We start from the raw sequence: 26,290 nt of genomic DNA on the forward strand, positions 1-26,290 counted from the left end.
TTACCTTCTTTCACAGGGATGGTGGGTTTCTTCTGTCGTAGCCCCAGCAGAATGAAGAAGAGGACCAAAGGGATGAAGATCTCGAAAGCCAGCACCCACTGGGGAAAGGAGGAGGAGGAGGTGAAATAAGTCAGAGAGACCCAGAAGCACGAGTAGCAGCACCCGAAACTTTGCCAGGGCCTTCCCCCCAACCACCACCAGCACCGATCTGTACAAAAGAGACACAGCCAAAGAGTGTCAGGTTTTTCTCTCCCCAACCCCAGCTCATATATAGTATTTGAACTTCCATTCAGTGAAACTGCTGGGAAGAAGACAAAGGAAAGCATTATTCATTCATTATTTTTAATTACTATTAGCAATTAATTTATTAATGGTAGAGGGGATTTACACATAAGATGCAGTAACCAAAAACAGTTAAAAAAACCCAGAAATAGCAGATACCTATATCTCAAGTCCCATGGACTGCAAGAAGATCAAACCTATCCATTCTGAAGGAAATCAGCCCTGAGTGCTCACTGGAAGGACAGATCCTGAAGCTGAGGCTCACAAGACTTTGGCCACCTCATGGGAAGAGAAGACTCATGGGAAAAGACCCTGATGATGGGAAACATGGAGGGGACAAGGAGAAGGGGACGACAGAGGACGAGATGATGGGACAGTGTTCTCGAAGCTACCAACATGAGTTTGACCAAACTGCGGGAGGCAGTGGAAGACAGGAGGGCCTGGTGTGCTCTGGTCCAGGGGGTCACGAAGAGTCGGACACGACTAAACGACTAAACAACAATATCTCAAGTAAACAGTTGCATTCTAGGATAAGCAACAAAACTCTCTATAGACAAAGCAAAAGGAGGGATGGGAATGCCTAACAATGTTATATGATGCTGCTTTTCAAATCAAATATACTTGATCCCATCCCTCAGGAGGAGAACAGAGGACTATTGGGCCCAACTCAAAATGGTCCCTTCCACACTTTCAATAAGAGGCCACCCACTCTCACATTTGTCCATGAATGAGGTAAGGAAAGCAGACAATCTGTTTACAAGATCAATGGTTATGGCATGGAAAACATGGAGAAACACTGGTCCCTGACCCTTTACCACTGTTCTTGTTCCTGAATCATCCAGCTTTCAGACACACGGACAAATATCAGCAGTTCTAGAATTGGGAAGACATAGGCGTTCACACCATCTGTGACCTGCTTCCCAAAGGGAAAGCAATTTCCAAAGAGGAACTACAAGGTAAATTAAAAGGCACTCATACTACCTGGGTTCAGGTAGCTCAGGCTCATTCTCTTGCACAGCGTTTAGAGAGCAGGGGAGGTGGTCTAGAAAACTTGCTTTGTTTGAATCCTTATGAAGTAAGTCACTTTCCTAATATAGAGCAATCTAATTGATCATGAAGCGGCGGGTGCTCATGGCCTTTGAATTGTACGGGAAACAGAATTAGGCCACCCAATTGAAGATCACAAATGGGAGGGGATCTGGACCACTCCCCTCCTCCAGTGGAGTGGTTAAGTAATATCTTTGAATACTGAATGCGTATGTCAAAGTCAATGGATAGAACAAGCTTAGAATAGCTTTGGAAGTGGATATAGGCTGTAGAGTTAGAAGTAGAAGATATGGTATTATTTGTAAGTGATAAAATGTGAAGTTATTTTAAGTGTGATTTTAAAAAAAAGATGGTTAGAAATTATGATATATGTAAACTGCTAAAGATGAAGTAAAATGAAAATCAGATAGGTGGGACTTGGGGAAGCCCACTTAACAATGTTTAGAAAAATAAGGTTATGATAATAATTTGTTTGTATGGTTTGTCTTTTCTGTTTGTGTTTTTTATTTGTGTTATAAAATGCATATATTTTTTTGAAAAAAATGGATAGAACAAGCATCATTAGATGTACTGCTGGATAAGTGTTTAATACAAGTGGTTTGTATTTGTTTAAAAACCAATAAAATGTTTTTGTTTTTTTTAAGTAAACCACTGAATTGCTCCACACAATGCAAACTGTTAACTTGCAAAACTCAGTGACATAAGTCACAGTGAAGGCCTTTGGCTCACAGAAATTAAACAAATTCATAGAGGGAGGAAGGGAGGATCTATCTGTGAGTATTAGGCTTGATGGCTGCATGGAGCCTCCTTTTTCAGGAGCTGTCTATCCCCTAAAAGCAGATGCTGGAGAAAAGGGCTGTTGCTTCCACTGCCCAGTTTCTGGCTTTTCCAAGGCAACTGGCTGACCACTATGGGAAATGGGACATTGGGCTAGACAGACCTTTGGTGAACCCATCTGCTATCTTTACCCTTTTTCCTTAACTTTATGGTGGCTGCTATAGCAAGCCAGCCCCTCCCATGGGGAAGGGCCATAGCTGAGTGGCAGAATGTCCACTTTGCATGAAGAAGGTCACTGATTCAATCCCTGGCATCTCCAAGTAGGACTGTGAGATCCTCCTCATCTGAAACCTAGGAGGGCTACTGCCGCTCAGTGTAGACAATACTGACCTTGGCTGACCAATGCTCTGATTCAGTGTAAGGCAGCTTCCCAGGTTCCCTTGCCCCCACAGATACAGCTAAGTCCACGCACAGTACAAGGACAATCAAACCCTGGTCTCTTCTTTTTCCAACTCAGTGGTTCTGATTTCACTTCTTTTGCCATCTACCGAAGCTTCGCCAGCTAGTCCTGAGCCACTGGGACCATCAGAAGCTCCCACTTAAGTGCTAATTTTAATTGTGCTGTAATTAACAGATCCCATCTCAATTCCCAGCCTGAAGCTTCTGACATATCGTTTACGCAGCCCCAAAGCAAGATCAATGCATTCAAAGGTAACCAATAAGATTGAAAGCTTTCATTTTTTGCTAAAATGAAAACTTTGTCAACTTTCTTTCTTTCTTTCACTTATTGAAATTAAAATGCTTGGTAAGTGCATCGCCACAACCACTCCTAAACTCCGCCAGCAATGAATCACCCCTATTTGCATCCCACCAAGAACATGCAATGACCAGAGTGCACAGTATGTCACCACGCCATCTCCCACCTAGTCCAGGATCCTTTTTGTGGCCAACCAGATGCCCTTATAGGAAGCCTGCAGGCTAGACTTGGGCACATTATCCCTCTTCTCCCCTCTTGTGGCTTCAAGCAACTAGTATTCAGAAGCATTGCTGCCTGCAGCCATTGTGGCAGAACAAAGCCATCATGGTTAGGAGCCATCAACAACCCTACCAGCGGGTGCAGAATGCCACGGCGAGGCTCCTTACGGGGTCTTTGCAGCAGGTTCAGATTCATCCAGTACTTTACCAAGTGCAATGGCTCCTGGTGGAGTACAGGGTCAGGTTTAAGGTGCTGGTTTTGAAGCCCTATGTGGCCTAGGACCCACGTACCTACGGAACCGCCTCTCCTGGTATGCCCCATGGAGGACCGTAAGGTCCATAAATGACAACACTTTGGAGGTCCCAAGTCACAAGGTGGTTAGATTGGTCTCAACTAGGGCCAGGCCCTTTTCAGTACTGGCCCTGACTTGGTGGAACGCTCTGTCAAAAGAGACCAGGGCCCTGCAGGACTTGACATTTTCCTCAGGGCCTGCAAGACAGAGCTGTTCCGCCTGGCCTTTGGTTTGGACTCAGTCTGACCCTTATGTTTCCCTCCCCTTATGGTTTTGATCTATGGGCAACTACTAAAATGAAGTTGCATTTTAAATTTTATTTTAAATTGGTTCCCCCCCCTTTCCCCCCTATTATGTTTTCATTGTAATTTTACTGGTGTTAGCTGCCCTGAGCCCGGCTCTGGCTGGGGAGGGCGGGGTATAAATAAATAAATAAATTATTATTATTTATTATTATTATTATTATTATTATTATTATTATCCTCATCCAAGAATCTGTTCACTCCTCTTTTAAAGCCATCCAAGCCACCCATTCTGTTTCCTTGGATGCCCATGACTTCAGTGGTATCTCCAGCTGTGTACAGTACTGGACAAGAAGAAACACAGAAGAAAAAAAGAAGAAAAAAAAAGACCCACACTGGCCATGTGCCTTTTGTGTTGCCTTTTAATCTTGGGTGATTTTTTAAATGGATGATGACAGCTACTGGTTAAGTGGGTCAGTTTTGGGGCCCTGCCCAGCCACAGCAGAGAAGCTAGTGTCGCAACAGAGGGGGGGAAGAACGCGTTTTCTAAATAAATAAGTAAACGAGGTGTTGTGTGTGGCACAGGCCAAATAATTCAGAGCATGTTTTGCAGAAGGCGGGGGAGGAGAATATCCTGACACATTAAAGAGCACTGCCGTGATGACTCAGCACATTTATCCAAATCACTTCATGCTGCCAAGGCACAGAGTCAAAGAACCACCACCATATATCCAGATTGTGACAGTACTCACCAAGTAAGGAGTACCAGCGCACCAGTATTTTTTTCCATTTAAAAAACAACTACCATATATATGCCCTGGGAGTGGGGGTTCACAACAATCCCTGGGATAGGAATGTCAACCTGATAAATTTGGGTGTTCTCCACCTCTGCATTGCAATCCAGAATACTTTTCCTATCAAGGCCTACTGAGATTCAGAATTCTGATTTCTAAATGCAAGGGGTTCTGCTTTGGACAAAATGATTCCCTGCAGAGGACAAGTTTCCACTTACGGAAAGAATGTCCTCTGGCATGCAAATTTTGGGCTGTTGTTTCTGAAGAGGTATCATGAACTTTTACATGCCCCGTTCAAGCCTCCCACAACTTGCCCTTCTCAACTTGTGGGATGATCAAACAGCAATGTTCCTAAGGAACTTCTTACGTGGGTGTTGGCTATAATGAGAGAACCTCTTCACTCCGTAATTGGAAAGCACTGCAGGACTTTAAAATGTCTCGGTGCAGTGCAAGAATATGTGGACTCTGATTTACTGCAGTGAAAACAACTCACCAATCACGCATTTCTAAGGGTAAGGAAGACTCGGAACATTTCTAAGCCGTTTGGAGGGGTTTCTTTTCTTACACATCAAATTCAGATATACTGTACAAAACTCTCTTCCCACACTGAACGACAAAAATTTGTTTTCATTGTGTGTTTTCTACATCTACTGCTCTCTATTCATTTGAAAAATGGAGCCTCTAAATTGCACCCTCCCAAACCCAATTTCCTGCACACACACACAAAAGAAAAGAAAATTGAGACTCGGAAGAGCTTTTTAACGTAAGAGCTGTTCAGCAGTGGAACAGACCACATTGGAAGGTCACGCACTCTCCTATTTAGAACTTTCTAAACGGAAATTGGACCACCATTTATCAGGGATTATTTAGCTGCAATTCCTACATTGCATTGCATTGGGCTAGACGATCTTTTTGAGTACCTTCCAACTCAAAAGTTCTATTGCTCTCACGTAACTGATGGAACATTTTCTGGTTAACATCAGCTGGTAATGGCTTTTTGTCAATCATTATTTTTATCACAATTATTATATTAGGGTTTTTTCTGTTACAAGTGCAGATTAAAAAATAATGGATTTAGTTTAAAGGGTGCTTGATGCACTTCAGCTGGGCACCTGATTTTGCCGGTGTGAGTTTGAATCCAACCTGCAAAGCAGCAGCAGCAGCAGCAGCAGCAGGGAAGCAGTCTTTAGAGATTTCATCATAGCATAAACTTTTGTCTCTAAGAGTGCCACAGAATTATTTGCTGTAATTAATACAGAAAGTTCTCTCCCACCCCTCCCAATCCTGCTCCACTTCCCCAGCAGGTGGTGATTTTAAGATGCCTTCCGGAAATATGTATGTGTGTGGGGTGAAGAGACATTGGGGGATTCGCCAGGCTTGGTTGTTGGATTAACTTTGAAAGATAGCTTTCTTTTCAAGACATTGCATCCCCTCCCATACACCTACAGGTACTCTCATGAGAGACACTGAGTCAGCCAACACGCCTCCCCCCTCTTCAGTCGAAAAGGCTTTCAGAGTGGCTTAAAGTGTAGTCAGTTAAAACAAGGCATTCCCTGCCTGTGGGTTTATAATCTAAAGCAGCATAACACACAAGGAAAAGGGAGCAGAGAAGGAAGAGGAAAAAAGCAAGCTCAGGCTCCACTTCTTAAACAGTAGTACTTATAATGAACAGGCGGTATAAAAACAGATCGGGGGAAGGAGGTGTCTGATGGAGCTGGTCTTTCAGCAGAGCTGAAGGAATGACTGCTGACAGGTGACAGCTATTATTATTATTAATAATAAAAATTTATACCACCTTTCACCAGAGGTTCACAGGGTGGTTTACAATATAAAATCACAAAATATGTAACATAACAAATAAAAACAATAACACCCCACCCCTAGTCCATAGACTGTTTAATCAGTCAAAGGCCTGGTTAAAGAGGAATGTTTTCGCTTGGTGCCTAAGGGTGTACAATGGAGGCGCCAGCCGAACCTCCCTAGGGAAAGCATTCCACAAATGGGGAGCCAGTGGTGAAAAGATCCCTTCTCATGTTGCCACCCTCTGGACCTCTTAGGGAGGGGGCACGCAAAGAAGGGCCTCAGAGGATGATTGCAGGTTCTGGGTAGATTCACATGGAGAGGCGCAGTCCTTGCGGTACTGTGGTCCTGAGCCATTGAAGGCTTCATAGGTCAAAACCTTCGAATTGGGCCTGGAAACTAACTGGTAGTCAGTGTAGTCAGGCTAGGATCTGTGTCATATGTTGAACCCGTCTTGCCCTGGTGAGAAACCTGGCTGCCAAATCCTGCACTAGCTGAACTTCCTGAACCATCTTCAAAGGAAGCCCTATGTATAATGTGCTGCAATAATTTGCCATCTAAACTCCAGGAATGTGTAAACCAATAGAACACAGAGGGATAATTCGTTTCCTATTTTCTTATCTGGCCAAGTCTCATGAGGCAGTTGAAGGGGCACTTGTTAAGATGGACAGTAAAGAAAGGCAGATGTCCAACAATATGGCAAATGTGGGAGCCTGACACAGCTGGCACAGGAAACCACATTGCCCATCCTCTGAGTCAGTACTTGTGAGGGAGTAAAGGAATTATCCGTCCTGGAAGACAACAGAAGTGCTGTGATCTCTTATCTGAGAGGACTTTGCCAGAGGCAGGAAGATAAATTACCAGAAAGCCTTGCATGCTTGTTCTGAAACATCTGCAAGATTAGCAGCTAGTGGAATCTTTGCGTGTGACTTTGTTCCTTGCCCTGACCTCGTACTCCCATGTGCAGATGCAACGCACAGGTGCAGATTTCCCTCTCCTGCCTGGAAGGGATGCCTCCACACCGATGCAATCATTGCGAAGTTCAGCCAGAGGGCAAGGGGAGGCAAGGGCAAGGGCAGAATGCCCCAAGAAAGCCAACTCTTCCTGATTCATCTATGAGGAAATGTTTTGTGCATCCAGGGGATTACAAAGTAGATGTGTGTATGGAGAATATATTTATAGAATAATTATAGAATATGATTATAGAATTGTAAAGCTGGAAGGGATACCAAAAGTAATCTAATCCAACCCCCTCCAATGCAGGAATTGCATCTAAAGAATCCACGAGAGCTGCCCATCCAACATCTGCTTAAAAACCTCTAATTGAGGAAAGATAGTCTGTTCCACTGCTGAATAGCTCTTACCATCAGAGAGTTATGAAATTTCCTTTCTTTTCATTTGAATCCATTGGTTTGGGTCCTACCCCGAAGAGCAGCAGAAAACAAACTTGTTCCATCTTTCATGGGATTGCCCTCCAGTTTTGAAGATGGCTATCATATCTCCACTCAGTCCTCTCTTCTCCAGGCTAAACATCCTCAACTCCCTCAACCATTCCTCATAAGGCTTGGTTTCCAGACCCTTGATTATCCTGGCCCCCCTCCTCTGCACATCTTCCAGCTTGTCAGTATCCTTTTAAACTGTGGTGCCCAGAACCGGACACATGACTCCAGGTGTGGTCTGACCAGAATAGAGGGGTAGTATTACTTTCTTTGATATGGACACTATACTTTTGTTGATGCAGTCTAGAACAGCATGGGTTTTTTTTTTGCTACAGCATCACACTGTTGATTCATGTTAAGCTTGTGGTCCACTAAGACCCCTAGATCCTTTTCTCATGTACAACTGACAAGCCAGGTGTTCCCCCATCTTATATGCCTCTTAAGACTTTGTCTCCAGACCCTTGATCATCTTGGTCTCCCTCCTCTGCACACCTTCCAGCTTGTCAACATCCTTCTTAAATTACAGTACCCAGAACTGGACACAGGACTCCAGGTATGGCCTGACCAAGGGAGAAGAGAGTGATACTATTCCTTTACTTGATTTGGACACTAGACTTTTGTTGATGCAGCCTAGAATAGCATCAGCTTTTTCTGCTGCTGCATCACACTGTTGACTCATGTCAAGACTGTGATCTATGAATAATAATAATAATTTTTTATTTATACGCCGCCCTCCCCAGCCAAGGCTGGGCTCAGAGCGGCTTACAAGCAATAATAAAAACAAGTTGAATGATTACAACTTAAAAACAAAAATAAAATACAACATTAAAATAATGGAACATTAAAATATTAAAATGTAGCCTCATTGCAGGAGGAGAAGGAAAAGAAAAAAGAAAGAGAGGGAGGGAGGGAGGCCAGGTGGAACAACTCTGTCTTACAGGCCCTGCGGAAAGAAATCAGATCCTGCAGGGCCCAGGTCTCATGAGGCAGAGCGTTCCACCAGGCCAGAGCCAGAGCTGAAAAGGCCCTGGCTCTGGTTGAAGCCAATCTAACTTCCTTAGGGCCCGGGACCACTAGGGTGTTGTTGTTTATGCACCTTGAGGCTCTCCGTGGGACATACCAGGAGAGGCGGTCCCATAGGTACGAGGGTCCTAGGCCGTGAAGGGCTTTAAAGGTCAAAAGCAGCACCTTAAATCTGACCCTGTGCTCCACCGGGAGCCAGTGTAGCTGGAAAAGCACTGGGTGAATATGCTCCCATGGCAGAGACCCCGTGAGGAGCCTCGCTGCTGCATTCTGCACCCACTGGAGTTTCTGGCACAGCTTCAAGGGCAGCCCCGCGTAGAGCGAATTACAGTAGTCAAGCCTGGAGATGACCATCGCATGGATCACTGTGGCCAGGTCAGGGCGGGAAAGGTAAGGGACCAACTGCTTGATGCGGCGAAGGTGGAAAAATGAAGACCCCTAGATCCTTTTCACAGACACTGGTGTCAAGCCAGGTGTCCCTCATCTTATATTTGTGCAGCCGGTTATTCCTGCCTAAATATAGAACCTTACATTTGTACCTATTGGTGTTCATTATGTTAGTTTTGGAGCAAACTGTACTCAGAAGTCATGCAGATTGGCTGGCATAAACTGGCCTTCATCCTAAGAGGCAAACTCCTTCCAAAGTCTCCTCCAGGGAAGCAGAATCCGCTCCTCTCTGCAACCAGCCCAGCTTGGGTGTCAACCATTGTTCTTGGAGATTGCCCGGCCCCTTGTTTACTTGTTGTTGGAGGGGAGAGTTCTCTGACAATTGCCACTCTGTGCCATGAAACATTAACAACCATTTTCTTTGCCAGCTTCTGCCAGGCAGTGTCAAGTTCAGGGTGGGGTAAACTTGTTTTGCTTTGAGATTTCAGAGATGTCACTAGTATTTCTGCTCTAGCTTTTGAAAAAGCAAGAAAGAAACCAAGACTAATAATGATAACGACTTATCCACAAGCCTGTGAGGCAGACCAATATTTTACAGACAGAGAGCACAGAATAACTGGGAAAAGGTTACCCCTAGTCACCAGAACTGCAAACACCATCCTTTATAATACAGTGGCTGTATCTGTGATTAGTCACGTAAGGACAGCCTCATTCACCGACCGAAGAGGTTTTTCTTCCTACCCACTGTTATTCATTACTCATTAACAAAAGGTTCCCTGTGAAATCTTAAAACAGAAAACAAGAACAGTGCAAATAATTTTAAAAAAACCCTCAGTAAAATGTCTGGTGGGATACAAAAATCTTCACCAGGCACCCAAAAGACCACAATGTAAACACCAAGCAAGTTTCTCTGGGGAGGCCACCCTGTAACCATGGGCCACTACTGAAAAGGCCCTCCCCCACCTCCTACCTTCTTTGAGGGTCCAGGCAGGTGTATAAGGAAGAGGAGCCAATTCACTACACAGTCACAAGATGCAGGGAGACAGGGCCAATGCAGGGGGTGCCCCATTCTTTTGTGTGGAGCTCTGGATATCCTGTCCCTTCACCCCTCAACTTTTAAAGCAACAACAGCATGGCTTACAAGGTGGCTGGACTGCACACCACCTAAATTTGCTTTCTGGCCATGTTGGTCTGTGGTTGCTGTACACAGGAGCCTTGTAAATACTGAGTGTGCAAAAGCTGGGTGCAGGGGGTAGGCAGAGCTTGAGTGAGAAAGGAATCATGCGAAGATGCCAGGCAAGACTTCCAGCTTTAACTTGCGCATAAGGAACAGGTTATTGCCAACAAATTGCGGGTGGGGCAGAGGGCCCGATCCACTACAGTGTACCTAGAAAATCCTGAAAGCACCTCCCACTGAATGGTATGTGCTGGTAGCAACAAGCCAGGGTTTCTCATTTTCTCTCTCACTGAAATGCTTTCCATAATCCACTCTGAGGAGTTTTCTCTGGCAGCGGTCAGTGTTTGCATGTGTTATAATCAATTCGTATATAAATTTTATGGAATAAAAATTAGAAGCTTCAGCCGAAACTTGCACCTTCTCATATAAACTAGAATACGCCACAGGCATGTTGCTCCCATGTCTTGAAAGCACCCAGCAACACTCCCACAAGGAACCATAATCTGGACACGAAAATGATATTGGAAGGACAGAGAAAGTTTCAGTGGCCTGCAACTCCCCCCCCCAACAATAGATCATAATGGCAGCGGTTAATGGGAGTTGTAGCCCAGTGTGGTGCAGTTGTTAAGAGTGTTGGAATAGGGCCTGGGAGAGGCCAGAGTTCGAATCCCCACTCAGCCATGAAGCTGACTGGGTAGCCTCTAACTCACCTCACAGGGTTGTTGGGGGATTAAACAAGGAGGGGGAGGACCATGTACGCCAACTTGAGCTCCTTGGAGAAAGAGGAGGGTTATAAATGCAACAAATAAATAATAAATAAACATTCATCTGGAGCGGATTATGTTGGTTGTTGCAGATGGTCACTAAAGCAATGTCCACCACTTGTTTTCGCTATCTGTATTTTAATACAGTGGTACCTTGGGTTACATGTGCTTCAGGTTACAGACTCCGCTAACCCAGAAATAATACCTCGGCTTAAGAACTTTGCTTCAGGATGAGACCAGAAATTGTGCTCCAGCGGCACGGCAGCAGCAGGAGGCCCCATTAGCTAAAGTGGTGCTTCAGGTTAAGAACAATTTCAGGTCAAGAACGGACCTCCAGAACGAATTAAGTACGTAACCAGAGGTACCACTGTAGATTTGTGGGGGGCAGGCTTTACATTATGTTACTTCCACTGTAGCTTAATTACTTTTAAACGACCATCTTTTATATGTTTCTGGCTTTCTGCGTTTTAGCCATGCTCGTTTTAATTCTTTGTAAGCCTCCTTGAGACCCGGTTCTTGGAAAAAGGTGGGGTATAAACAAAATCAACAAACCAACTGCACACTTCCCAGAGTGTACGTCGTTACAGTTCCCATGGGGTCATCTGCCATATACTCCAACGTGGCAAGCAAGGTTTGATCTGCATCCCCAGAGCTGGAGTTGCAAAGCAGTATGACCTGCAAAGGCCTTGAATCTGTGTGTTTGCTGGCACAAACCCCTCTTGGGTCAGCCACAGCTGTGATATGGGGATAATCATGGCCTCATATCACATATCTCTATTCCTTGCAACATCCTAGCAAGGAACAGAGATAACCAAGCTGAGCATTTAATAATATCAACTCAGTACTTGAAAAATTCCAGTTACATGGAAGTGAAAAGAGAAATGAAGTGCTTAGGACTGACATAATTTATCTGCGATTCAGAGAAGGAAAAATTTAACACATCTAGAGATTTAAAACAATTTAAGCTTTTATCGCTTACCCCCCCCCCCAATACAGATAGAAAAGAAAAATATAGATTTAAGTTTAACAATTTGCTGGATCTAACGACTATGGGGAGATTTGTTAAGCACAGATGCATGATCAATTTAAACAATGTTTATATGAAGCAACAGTTTATACAGAAAGCTATTTATGGTTCACATTGTCCAATTCATTTCTGTCTTCTTCACAACAACTTTATTATCTGACCCCGTCCATATATAACTAAATATATTGATACAGCATTTCCCGCTTTAACTATGTCAACCTTTTAACGAGCACATGATAAAATTCTGCTGGCAAAGCACTAGGCACAAACAAACCTATTAAAATACAAGTAGTGGTTGTAGTTATGAGGTGCTAGTAATTTTTATACTAGGCTCCCTATGCTTTTGGGGGGGGGTTGAGACGCCAGTACTCATGTATTGATAAAAGTGGTGGGGGTGCCAGCACAAAATGGCTGCCATGGGCAGTGAAAAACAAGTTGCCAAAATGGTCACAAAAGATGCCTTGCCAGCTCCAATGGCACTTTTCATATTTATGGGACCCCTCATAAAGCAATGTCTCCATGTGTCAAACAAATAAAAAGAGGGAGGAAAACATGGCTTCCACCCCAAAGGATTCTGGGAATGGAGAAGGCAACCCTGGTGATGAGGCTGCTGAGACTCTTCTGGCAGAAATCTCCCCCCCCCCCCCCAAAAAGCTACAGTTCTCACAGAAGAAGAAATGATTATTAAATCAGTTTTAAATCTGTGGCATTCTTAATGCGGAGGATTCAGGTATGATTTTTGAAGTGGCAACCAAAACAGCGAAGAAACCACAAGGCAATATTTCCACAGGATGTGGAAACCGTGTCGCAGCTCATGAATGTGTTTAATTTCACATGATTTTTACACCTTAAAATGGATGCCTGAGGACTGGCTTATCACAACCATTGATGGGGAGAAGAAAAAAAACTGTGAAGAGGAGCAATCATTCCCAACCACATTCCCAACCTTCAAAACCCATGTAGTAAAACTGGACTTGTGGATACACTCATATGTACAAATACCCACTCACCCCATAAATCTACATGGAAAGATCGCCAGTTTAGGACCCATGTTTGAAAACATGTAAGTTCTCCACAAAGGCCATTTCACTGCACCAAAAGAGAGAGAGAGAGAGAGAGAGAGAGAGAGAGAGAGAGAGAGAGAGAACAAGTAGGCCACCCTCAAAATGTGTGTCAAGTTTTCACAAAGGCTGCTTTAACAAAAGAAAAACACCACATTGTGCAATTCTTTCCATAAATATTTTACTTCTAGAAACAAACACATAAGGTGTGTTTTTGGAATTTAGATGTGTTTGGGATCTTTGTCTGGTTGGGGGTTTGTTTGTTTGGAATTGGGCTTCTTTGACCCCCCCCCCAAAAAAAACCCTGCACTACAAGGACCCAAACCAGGGGGGAGGGAGAATGGAAACTTTTTCATATTTTTTTTAAATGTGAAAAAGTAGAGCTTTGCATAAACCCAAAGCTAAGAATTTTCCATCATCTTATTGATTAACTTTGATAATTGCTGTCTATGTTCAAGTGAAACTGTTTTGGCAACGAATGGACACAAATACACCTTCCAGACAAAAAAAGTGTCTGTTTCAGGTCACAGCAACTCTTGACCCTGTTTTCTTCCCCATCCCACCAATTCCCCCCCCCCCCCAGCCCTTTTTCTTGCTGGCTCCCACTGCAAAACAAGCCCCAGCCTTATAAAGAAGATATTCTTTGCTGCGTTTCCATAGCAACAGAATCCGGTTTAGAATTGCAAGCAGCACAAGCACACAACACTCATCACCAACAACACAACCACACACACGCACGAAATCACATGGTGTGTCAAGTTGGTATTAGACTACCAAAAAAATCTATAAGGCAAAAAAAGGAGGGCAGAGAAGAGAGGTGGGCACGGTTGCCAACTGACCAAAAGAATTACTGACCAGGCTTGTTCTTGTGCCTGCAACAGCTGCTTGAATTGTGCAAAATCAGGTGAAGCTGTTCTTGGCACATAGAGAGATGCCACCATGCCTGGATAATGGCTGTAGATGGAGATGCTGTTTAAGTACACAGGAGCAGTGGCCAGTAAAAAGTTGTCAACCCTATAGGTGGTGCAGGATGAAACCCTTCTAGACAGGATTCTATTTCCGAAGACAAACAAAATGAAAGGTGGGGAGGAAAATAGCAGGATTTGGGGTATTTCCTCTGCTTCCCCCCCCCCCCTTCTGAGGCTACAGGAGGTAGGGTGGCTCTGTGGTTAAATAATAATAGTAGTACTGTAATTCACTGGAATTAAAGCAAAAACTCATCTATCTCTGCATTCGTCCCCCATCAAGGGCCAGAAAGATCCACCTGGGGAAACTTGCAATACTGTAACTAGTGGCTCAGCACCAGAAAGATTTACCTGCAGTAGATTTAGGGCAAACCAAGAGAAAGACCTTTCCAGTCAATTCACTTACGGAACACACTGCTTTGGCAAAGGAGCAGGACACATTCAAACCGAGGAGGAAGTCTTTATCTGTAGCGATACCTAAAAGAGTACTTTTTTCAGCACCAACCGCCTTGGACCCTTCAATCAGCAGATGAGGCCTTGTTGGTGGAGTTACCACTAGAGGCTGCCAGGTTGTCACTGACCCATGACAGGGCCTGTTCAGTGGTGGCTCCCCAGTTGTGGAATGCCCTCTCCTAGTGAGGTCTGCGCGTCTGTCCCCATCATTATTAACTTCCAGGAGTGGAGTGTTAAAAACACTCCCAGGCATTCGGTAGCTGAAAAAGCATGTTCCAGCCAACCCTGATATCTGTAACTGTTTTTAGAACCTCTTGATCTGTTTTAGAATGATTTTGCTTTGTCTTTGCTTTGTAATAGTTGTGTGCCTTCAAGAGGAGCAAAGGTGAGATATAAATTCAATAAAGAATGATACAGACAAGAAAATAGCTGTGATGAGAAAATGAGACTTCCAGGTTCAGAGGTGGTCTACTTCAGAATGCCAGCTGCAGAAGGGAAACAGCAAGAAAAGAGACGATGCCTTTTTGCTCTGCTTCTGGGCTCCCCAGAGGTTCAAAGTTCATAGCAGTGAGAAACAAGATATGCTGGTCTCATCCAGCTGAGTGGTTTTTGTTTCCGTTTAAGTATTTTCTAGTGGATGTTACATGCATGGCAAAGGCAAATGCCTGATTTTCAATATGTCACTTCTACTCGGAGAAAGGTCGCCCTTTTGCAATATGAGCATGCCTTTTCACCCCGTTTCGCTTGCAGACAGGGCTGTGATAAACATTCCCTTCCTTGTTCCTAAGCCAGTTAACGCCCAGGGAAAACCCCCTCCTATCAAAACAACATCACCTTTGCTCCCTCAAACAACGCCCAGAGTTGGCACCTGTTCCACTTTTGTTATGAGGTGCAGAAATGGTTTCAAAGCTCCCACACAGAAGGGAGGAGGAGAAGAGATGGACATCTACTAAGTGACAGTTTTTTTTTCAAAACTCCCTCTCACATCTCCATGGGAACAGCATGGGGAGAGTGGTGCCCACCCTAGGCCACCTGTTCCTCTGAACAAGTCAGGTGTTCAATGCCATTTAGCTGGAACCCCGACCTAGAAACAGTCCGGGTTTTTAAAGTACTGTACAGTGGTGCCTCGCAAGACGAAATTAATTCGTTCCGCAAGTCTCTTCGTCTTGCGAGTTTTTCGTCTTGCGATGCACGGTTTCCCATAGGAATGCATTGAAAATCAATTAATGCATTCCTAGGGAAACTGCCTTCAGACCAGGTCCGGGGACAGTCTGTCCCCGGACCTCTTCTGAAGGCTGGGGGGGGGGGAGACAAGGGCTTTTCTTCCCACCCCCAGCATTTTAAAAAACCCCGGGACAGCGGAGGACTTCTCCACTGTCCGGGGCGATCTTAAAATGCTGGCGGGCGGCATTTTAAAATCGCCCCGGGACAGCGGAGGACTTCTCCACTGTCCGGGGCGATTTAAAAGCCCCTGGGAAGGCAGGCAGGGGGGACAAAGACTTTCGCCCCCCGCCAGCCTTCAGAAGAGGTCCTGGACCTCTTCTGAAGGCGGGCGGGGGGCGAAAGTCTTTGCTCCCCCCCGCCTGCCTTCAAAAGCCGTCCGGGACAGCGGAGAAACGCGCTGTGTTTCTCCGCTCTCCCGGGAAGGCAGGCAGGGGGGAACAAAGACTTTCGCTCCCCGCCCGCCTTCAGAAGGTGCTCCCGCCCCGCCCCGCCGCCCGGCTTCGGAGGGAGGAGGCGTTCCCACCCCACCGCCCGGCTTCGGAGGAGGTCTGAGGACAGTGGGGAAGACGCGCTGTGCTTCCCCGCTGTCCCGGATATTTCCCTATGGGCTGTCGTCTTGCGAAGCAAGCCCATAGGGAAATTCGTCTTGCGAAGCGCCTCCAAAACGGAAAACCCTTTTGTCTAGCGGGTTTTCCGTCTTGCGAGGCGTTCGTCTTGCGAGGAACCACTGTATTGGCCTGGCTTATAGCCTCACTTTCCCCCCAAATTCCGACCATGGAAAGTTAAAATGCAGCTTATATTTGCAACCTTACAGTATGCAGGTAGGAGTGTGGGGCAAACAGTGCCAAGAGTTTAGTATTTTTTCTCCCCCCCCCACCCGCAATTTTAAAGGTGCGGCTTATATTTGGGTGCAGCTTATATTTGGGCCAATATGGTAATAAAAGTTAATGGCTCTTTTGTGCAAAAGCAGAAAGCGGTTGGCCCAAAAAGTGCGAGTCCTACTCAAGAGCAAACCTCTTGAGTAATGGGCATGGCCAACTTAGATCCATTAAATTTCAATGAGCAGCGCTCAGTTGACTATACTCCCCCTCTGGGACCACATTCACAAAGCATTATGATACCACTTTAAACAGCCATGGTTTCTCCCAAAGAATTATGGGAACTGCAGTTTGTTAAGGGTGCTGAGAGTTGTTTGGTGACTCCAGTTCGGAAAAATAGTGTAACAATCAATCTCTCTTTGTGGGTAACTCTGAAAGTGTAGCTCTGGGAACAGAACAGGTGTCGCCCAAGAACTCTCAGCACTCTCAACAAACTACAACTCCCAGAATTCTTTGGGAGAAGCCATGGCTGTTTAAAGGGGCAAAATAGTGCATTATGTAAATGGTGTGAATGTGGCCTGTGTTCCACTCAGGTCCTGCCTGTGGGCTTGCCATTGGGACATCTGGTTAGCCACTGTGGGAACAAGATACTCATCTAGATAGACCCCTTTTGGCTTGATTCAGCCAGGCTGTGTTCTTAGGTGGTACAGTGGTAGAACATTTGCAGGGTAGAACATTTGCGGGAATAATTGCGGGGTGGGTGGGTTGAGGGGCTAAGAGGCAAGGTCGTACCTCGGAAGTCGAACGGAATCTGTTCCGGAAGTCCATTCAACTTCCAAAACGTTTGGAAACCAACGTGTCAGACGTTCGGGTTCCAAAGAAAGTTCGCAAACCGGAACACTCGCTTCTGGGTTTGCGGCGTTCAGGAACCAAAACCTTTGAGTCGCTAGGCGTTCGTCAACCAATGTACGACTGTATTCTGAACAACGCTTTTTATAAAGTAGGGGACATTAGGGATGAGTTCATGGAACCAAGAGGCTGATGGCCTGGAAAAGTTAGGGGAACAATGAATTAATCCCATATTCATCACCCTCAGATGAAACACGACTTTGCACTTGCCCCACCCGCCCCCACCTCAAACCAGAGCTTAGATTGGATGCTCCTCAGGGCAGAGAGCTGTTTCTGATGCTCGGTGTACTGAGTTAAACACTTGGCTAGTTCAGATGACAACCTTGAGCTAGGCTGAGAACTTTGAGAACTTAAAGAAAAGTCACTTGATCCAGGGCCAGTCTGCATATATATTGGCCTATTCCGACCTCTTTTTCTTAATGGTGATTGCTGCTGCTCAGGCTGCACGGAAAAAGCATTTTGGTTCCAAAAATTCATTCTGATTGTACAGATAAAATAGAACTGATAGAATTCTACAGCATGTGTCGCTAGTGTTTGGAAACAGTCCAGATCCAATGATCCCCAGATGGTGGAGATGTCAGGCACCATCCTGACACTGAGGCATCTTCACTTTGTCGCAAATGCACCTGGCGCTGGCTAATTTCGAACACCCCTTAGATAAATAACAATTCACCAGGCAGCAACCACACAGAGAAACTCCACTTAATGGCTTCAAAGCCTCATGCTTTCGGCTTTCTGACTGGGAAGAGAGCCCACGGAACAAACACACAGTGTGCCTTTAACAACCCACACGAGCTGCCCTGGCAGAACTGGGCAGGACCCTCTGCTGCAGTTACTGCTGCCTCGAGTAAAAACAAATCTTCTTTTGTCCTTGCTGCCAAGCCAACTTTAGCAAACACCCGCACACACACCTTCATAAAAACAATAACCAAACAAAGGGACTCATTTCAAGCTGGTGAATGCTTTCAAATCTCTACCATCTTTGCTATTTATTTCTAGGGCACTTTTCAGAGATTGCATGCAAAACAGCAACACATAACATACATGGACGTATAAGGGCCAAAGTGCATTGGAAGAGCATACAATTTGCATGCAAAGAACCCCAGGTTTAATCCCTAAATACGTTCAGGTAGAAAGCAAATACTTCCAAGGGAAGAAATAGTATCACCTTCTTCCACCTTGGTCAGGCCCATCTGCAGTCCTGTGTCTGGTTCTGAGCACCACAGTTTAAGGAGGATATTGACAAGCTGGAAGGTGGGCAGAGGAAGGCAACCAAGATGATCAAGGGTCTGGAGACAAAGTCTTCAGAGGAACGATCGAGGCAGCTGGGTCTGTTTAGCCAGGAAAACGGGAGACTGAGAGGTGATATGCTAGCCATTTTCAAATATCTGAAAGGTTGTCACATGGAAGATGGAGCAAGCTAGTTTCCTGCTGCTCTGGTGGGTATGACCAGAACCAATGGATTCAAATTACAAGAAAAGAGATTCTGACTAAATGGTAGAAAGAACTTTCTGGTGCTTTGAAGGTGGTGAATTCTCCCTCATTGGAAGCTTTTGAACAGAGGTTGGGTGGGCATCTGTGAGATGCTTCCAGGGTAACTAGATGCATTGGAAATGAAAAGTGATGCCCACTGAGACCTCTGGATTGCCCAGAGGAAGTCTGTGGATGTAATTAGTAGTTCTGGCTAAAAGAGTGACCGCGGGGCAGGGGGCCGAATCCACCACATACGGCATACTGGGTCCAGAAAATCCTCTTGGCATCTCATCAGAGTAAGCTCTGCTAGCCAGATCTTGGTTTTATCCCCCTCCCCAAAATTCAACCTATTTTTTCATCTAAACCAGCAAAATCACATTTTCAAAACCAATCTGTGTCATGGTCCTGGGTCCCAAGCTTATTAAACATCTAGCACCAGCTTACCGAACCCTGACTATTGGAATAAAAACAGGCTTTGTAAGAACAGGGAGAAGGAGGAGAAGAACACTGAGTGGGGTGGAGGGGATGTTTGTACCAAGACCCTGCTCTCAGCTTCCCCTATCAAAGTCAAAAGCAGATGGTGCAGAAACTCCTTAATCTTAGAGTTTGAAATACGTATCTTTTCATAGTGCCGCCCCCCACTTTAAAAGTGGGAGTGTGTGAGGCCATTGGCAAGGTCAGGGATATAGCTGATTACTATTTTTATGGAGAGAAAAGGATTTTAAGAGTCAGGAAGGCACATTTGCCATTCCTTGTAGCTCCTGTTAAAAGCTATTATTACAATTAATTTAATAATGGCTTTCTAAACTTCTCAATGTAATTAACACAGGGGTGCCCAAACTTTTTTCAAAGAGGGCCAGATTTGATGAAGTGAACATGCATGAGGGCCGACCAAAGTTCTTAAGCTTTTTTTAGGATTTTACCCCAGGAGGTAGACTGCCACGGGGGCTAGATTAAATTGACTGGCGGACCGGATTAGGACATGCCTGAATTAACACATGGGATTATTAAAAACAGTTAAAAACACAAGAACAAATACATTTCACCCAAGGCTAAAACCATAACCCATGGTGAAGACCCATTCATGCAGCTGGGATGAAAACCTAATGGAACAAAAATCTGTCCCACTTCTTCTGCTGAGTGCAGATAGTGGGCACCTGCAGTATCTCAAACAGGAATGCCGTTCCACAGGACAGGGGCAGCCACACTAAAAGCCCTGCTCCGAGTTACTGCGAAGTTGGCCCCTGAGGTCTTTGGAGCTTACAGGAGAGACAGACCACAGCGATTCACTGAGTGCATAAAGGGATAAGCCTTTCTCTCAAGCAACCTGATTTGTTTAGGGCCTTGTATGTTAGTAACAACACCTTGAACTTGGCCCGGCCGCAAATTGGCAGCCATTGAAAATCCACAAGCAATGGTTTATTATGCTGGTGATAGTAGGGCCCCACAATCAACCTTGCCTCTGTATTTTGTACCAGCTGCTACAGCCTCCAGACCAAACTCAGTGTAGCCCCACTTAGCTCCCTGAGCCTCCAATCGCTCTCTGGTCTCCAGGGACACTTCTCAGCATGCCCCTGCTTTTCTGCAAGATGCTGTGAACTTCTAGAGAGTAGGAGCAGTGAGAGGGGAAGACTAAATTATCCACTACGGTCTGCAGGTGCCCTCCTTGACTGCGCCACTGGGTGGGAAGCTGCAGAAGGGCCTTGTCTTTTGTGGCCCCTGCAACATAGAAAACACTCCGTGCTGGGATTCAGCCAGCACCAACAGCTGGGTGGTTAGCCACCCACTAAAACCTCCTCTATTCAACCAGCGTTCTTCCTCTTGACCCACTACTGCAGGCTCCTAAAATCACAGAATCGCAGCGTTGGAAGGGACCCCAAAGGGCCATCTAGCCCAACCCCCCTGCGATGCAGGAACCACAACTAAAGAATCCCTGGCAAATGGCCACCCAACCTCTGCCATCGCCCTTGGTGTTATTAAGACCTTTTGCTTTTATTTGAACTTCTTTGCTGCTCTAAAGTAAACTTCTTTGGTATTTTCTGAAACAGCAATATAAAAATTCTTTTAAAAAATGTTATTCCATTACTACTACTTCTACATCCTCTTCTTGCACTTAAATCAGGCGTCCCGACTCCCTGATTTCTCAAGTATAAAGAAACCCCTGAAAAGTCTCCAAGCTGAAGCTGCTGTGCGGCCTGGTTGTTGCTGCTGCAGCCTGTCCTGTCCTGATGCATTCAGTGCTGCACCTCGGTGCTGGAGGAGAGAGAGAGGACACGGCTGTCGCAGCAGGATGCGTGCCTGAATCCACTGTGGAGTGAGCCCCAGGGTTCTTCTGGGAGAGGAGGCAGCACAAACAGTGACAGCACAGCAAGGTCACAGCCATCTCACCTCTGGGATGCAGGGCCAGGCCAGGCCCTAGGTGTTCCCTTCAAAAGGCATCAGAAGCACAGGCTGGACTCCCCCCCCCCCCCGCTGCAACCAGGCACTCTCTCAGGAGGGCCCCCATCACATTCACCTCCTCTCAGGGCATACTGGCTCCTTTCCAGTGGCGGCTCCAGCATTCCATACAGTCGTGTAGAGTTGGACGGCACCCACAGAGTCATCTAGTCCAACCCCTGGCAATGCAAGAATTCACAGCCAAAGAATCACTGACAACGTCCCATGAAGACGAGGCCACTAGCTTCCAAGAGAGTCCACAGTCAAACAGCTCTTACTGTAGGAAAGTTCTTCCTACTGATTAACCAGAAATGCCTTTCTTCTAACTTGAATCCACTGGTTCAGGTCCTACCCTCTGTAGCAAAAGAAAACAGGCTTGCTCCATCATCTATGTCAGTGTTCCCCAACCTTGGGCCTCCAGCTGTTTTTGGACTACAACTCCCATCATCCCTTGCTAGCAAGACCAGTGGTCAGGGATGATGGGAATTGTAGTCCAAAAACAGCTGGAGGCCCAAGGTTGGGGAACACTGATCTATGTGACAGTGCTTCAGATATTTAAAGATAGCTATCCTCTCGCCTCTCGGTCTCCTCTTCTCTAGGCTAAACAAAATCCAACTCCCTCAACCGTGGCTCTTAAGGCTTGGTTTCCAGACCCTTGGTTATCCTGGCCTCCCTCCTCTGCCAGCTTGTCAATATCCTTCTTAAACTGCGACGCCCAGAACTGGACACAGAACTCCAGGTGTGATCCGGCCAAGGCAGAATAGAGCAGTGCTATTACTTCCCTTGTCCTGGGTTCTAGACTTCTATTGATGCAGCCCTGAATAGAACTGGCATTTTTTGCTGCTGCATAACACTGTTCACTCATGCTTGGAGGACCCCTGCAAAAGGCCCCACTCCCTGGGGGTCAGTGCCGTCTCTCAGGGGGTCGGTGCGCTCTCTGAAGCAGATCCCAGGGACTCTTGCAAAAAGGGCCCCCCTGCTGAGGTGTAGCTGTTACTTGGCTAGCGCCCAACCCTGCAATGCTAACTCCACCACACATGTTTGCTAGCGAAACCAGCAAAAATATCTCACACAGAAATTAATTAGCACCTAAATCAAACTGCAATCACACACACACACACACACACACACACACACGCGAACTCAGAGACATCCAATGAAGCAACTGAATCTTGGACAGGCAAAAGAAAGGACTTCTTCACGCAGCACATAGTTAAACGATGGAACTCCCACAGGAAGCAGTGAAGGCCACCAATTCAGATGGTTGAAAGAGAGGGATTGCACAATTTCACTGAGAAGGCTAGCCATGGCTTCCAGCCACAATAGTTGCGCTCTGCCTCTGAAGTCAGAGGCAGTAGCACATGGGTAGGAAAACTAAAGCCCAGGGGCCGTATCCGGCCCAACTGCCTTCTAAATCCAGCCTGCAGATGGTCAGCATGTTTTTACATGAGTAGAATGTGTCCTTTTATTTAAAATGCACCTCTGGGTTATTTGTGGGGCATAGGAATTCCTTCATTCCCCCCCCCCATATAGTCCGGCCCCCCACAAGGTCTGAGGGACAGTGGACCGCCCCCCTGCTGAAAAAGTTTGCTGACCCCTGCAGTGGCACTTCTGAATGCCAGTTCCTGGAAACCGCAGGAGGGAGGAAGAACAGAACCACAGAACTGTAGAGTTGGAAGGTACCCTGAGGGTCATCAGTTCCAACCCCCTGCAATGCAGAAAACTCAACTAGATCTTGCATGGCAGGTGGCCATCCAACCTCTGCTTAAAAACCTCCACGGAAGGAGAGCGCACCACCTCTTGCGGATGCAATAAAGCACCAAGTCAGCAAACAGAATAAAAACCTACCAATAGGCAGAAAACCCAATATAGCAGTAGGCCCCTGTTGCACCCACAAAGGCAATGTGTTGCACAGGAAGGCTCAATTTCTACACTGCAGCTACTGCTGGTAAATACACCTTGCCATACACACAAAAACACACAATGTGGGCAAAAGGGCATCTTCACATTCTACTTGTAGTTATGTGTTGTGTGATGAGGAACTTCCTCTCACCTGTCCTGAATTGACTGCTAATTGATTTAATTGATGCCCCAGCTAGGTTTTAATATTATCCCTCTTGGCTTTCTCCACACAACGCATCGTTTTACTTACATCATGCACCTCCAACCCTCCACCGCAGGCTTACTCAACATTCTACACCCCACACCTAAACCGAAAAGCGTCAAACATTCCCCTGAATCATTTTGCTCGCTCTTTCCTGCACCTACAATCTCGTTTTTGATGCAGGGCAACCAGAACTGTACGCAGCATTCCAAGTGCAATTATATAGATTTATATAATTCTAATACTGGCAGGTCTCGTTCCTGGTCAGTCGCCACCACTTCAGACCCCACAAGTGTGTAAGTGAAATTAGGTAATTTTTGTGTGTCTTAATGTGCATCACTTTACACTTGCTTACAATGAATTGTATTTGCCATTCTGCTACTCTTTCACCCAGTCTGGAGATAAGACCACCTCACAATTCCTTTTTGCTTTAAGCACCACGAACTATTTGGTGCCACCAGGAAACCTGGCCACTGCACTGCTCACCCCTAACTCTGGATCGTTTATGAAGAAGTCAAAAATCATAAGAAATCAGATCTCTGGGCAATAAGGCCACCATGTATTCTTAGCTGAAGCAGGAACTGAGCCTCTTTCGGTGATAATGCCTCTTTATCTAACAACATAGACAAGCTTGAACCATCATTGCGCAGTTATGACCACTGGTTTATTCCAAGAGAATAAATTATGGGAATAGTTCAGTCAACAGAGCATGAAACGTAGTATAAGAGTTGTGGGTTTGAGCACCACACTGGACAAAAAGATTCCTGCACTGCTGTGGGCTGGACTAGATTGCCCTCATGGTCCCTTCCAACTCTACCATTCTATGATCAAACCCTCCTGGAAGCCACAGTCAGACCCACAAGACCATTTCCACATTCTAGCTGTGTGGAGTTATTCAACGACAAAACCAAGGTACTCAGAACATGCTCAGAGGTACTTTCTCTGTAGCACCAGGCCCCAGAAACAGATTCCAACCCCGAGGGCCTGGCCCCAGTCTACTTTTGTTTTGTTAACAAGCTCTCCGCAGAGTTAATCACCCCAGAAGCAAAATATTACACTGGCTACCTAGGAAGATCTGGGTTCATCCTGCAAAAGTCCTTCATTAGAATGCACATATATTAAAGGGAAGAAAGGAAAACCAATGCCCCTTGCTGCCTCGCTTCAGCAGAGGATTCCAGTGCAGTGACAAGAGAGCTGAACTCGGAAATGTGGCAGTACCCCAGACTCATACAGGACGCAGGTAGAAACCACTGGAAGAAAGGCCAACACCTGAGCTTTAGAATCTCTTTTTAAATACCAAGGCTGAGCCCTGCCCTGTTATTCGAGTGCCCAGTGCAGAGGCACAGAGCTCTTCTTCCTAACCCCTGAGACCCCCATACTTTGGATCAAATGGAAGGTCATAAACTCTTCAGACAAATCCAGCCCCTTTAAAAGGCGTTGGTGGCGCCAACTCAGAGGTATCAACGTAAGTATGAAAAGTGGCAGCCTCGGCAGGCTACTTTGCCAGGGGGCGGCTTGAGAAGGGCTTTGTCCCTCGTCTCCCCCACCCCACTTCCCACAACCCCCCTTCTCAAAACAGCCTTCCAGCAAATTTGGTTGCCGACTAAAGCAATGTGGGACAAGATAGACCCCCCTCTCAAAATGAATCCATTCACTTGGTGGCGTGGGGGCGAAAGGAAGGAGGAATCTAGCAAGGGTCAGGATAAAGCCCCAATCATTTCCCACCCCTCTCTCAATCTTTCTCATATATAACATCAAGCAAAGCTGCACTGGATGGTTTGGCAAGTAGGGAAAGGAGAAATTTTTAAAAATAAATGGAGAGGGAGGGAGGGAGACAGACCTGACCCACATAAGATTGTCAGAGTCAGGGAATTTGGGGGGTGGGGGAGAGCGGTGGAGCAATGAGACCTGGCTGCTTGGGCAGGTGGGACGTGGGAGATGAGTCAGTTAAGAGGCACCCCAGAGCAGGGACCCGCAGCTGGTCACAGCCAGCCCAATCTGTGCAGCAACAGAAAGTATTTCTCTCCAAATAACATATGGAAGAGGATGTGGATAATCTGAGGAGGGGCACACCTGCACCAGGTGAGAGCTGCAGGAGCACCAGAGCACTGCTTTTGCAAAGGTGGTGCCCACAGCAGAGATTGGGATGGATAGATGGATGGGTGCTAGCAGCCTCCCTGCCCCCACTCTTTATCCTATATTGTTTATAAATAGACCACCTGCCAGGCTTTGGAGGCCAAGCAGCCACCAGGCCGCTGTGCCGTCAGAGGGAGGGAAACAGATCGCAGCCAAAATCTCAACCATGGCATGCCACAGGAAAATTTCCACAGCCTTGCGCTATCCTGCTCTGTCTCGAGACAGGGCAACTGCCTGGGATCTGGGTTGGTTGTGCTTCACTTTTGGAAAGGAAACCACAGAACCTATGCCTCCATATTTTTATATTTTTTATATTTAGAAGGCCAGGCAACTCCTTCTAAAAGAGGGAGAATTATATATCCCTCATTAAAAAAAAGGCACTCTTAAGCCAGATCAGCAGTCCATCTGATCGGTATTCTGCCAACAGACACTGGCCAATCAAATGCCCCAGGGAGGCTCACAAGCAAAGCATGATGGGAATATCCATCCCATGCTGCTGTTGATGCCCAGCAACTAGTAACTAGAAAATTTACTCTCTCTGGTAAAGGAGGCTGGAAGGTTATCATAACCAGCAGCTGCTGCTATGACTATTCCTTTTACCCTTTATTTAAAGAGGCACATGAATTTTACAAGCAATCAAGAATTCTTGTGGCAAGGAGTTCTGCATGCCAGCGAGTCTAAATA

At 46.0% G+C, this 26,290-nt stretch overlaps 1 protein-coding gene across 2 annotated transcripts in view; it reads right to left on the minus strand.

Annotated features, from left to right (window-relative positions):
• The window catches only part of ABCA2 (ATP binding cassette subfamily A member 2), a 102,391-nt gene that overhangs the window by 74,231 nt on the left and 1,870 nt on the right, over nt 1-26,290 (minus strand). For both annotated transcript variants that reach the window (XM_083485647.1, XM_083485648.1), the window contains one exon: nt 5-98. In XM_083485647.1, the coding sequence (XP_083341773.1) occupies nt 5-98 (94 nt within the window). The remainder of the gene's footprint in view (nt 1-4; nt 99-26,290) is intronic.

This window comes from Podarcis liolepis (genome assembly GCF_965112155.1).
Source record: "Podarcis liolepis genome assembly, chromosome: Z".
In the NCBI taxonomy this organism is placed as follows: domain Eukaryota; kingdom Metazoa; phylum Chordata; class Lepidosauria; order Squamata; family Lacertidae; genus Podarcis; species Podarcis liolepis.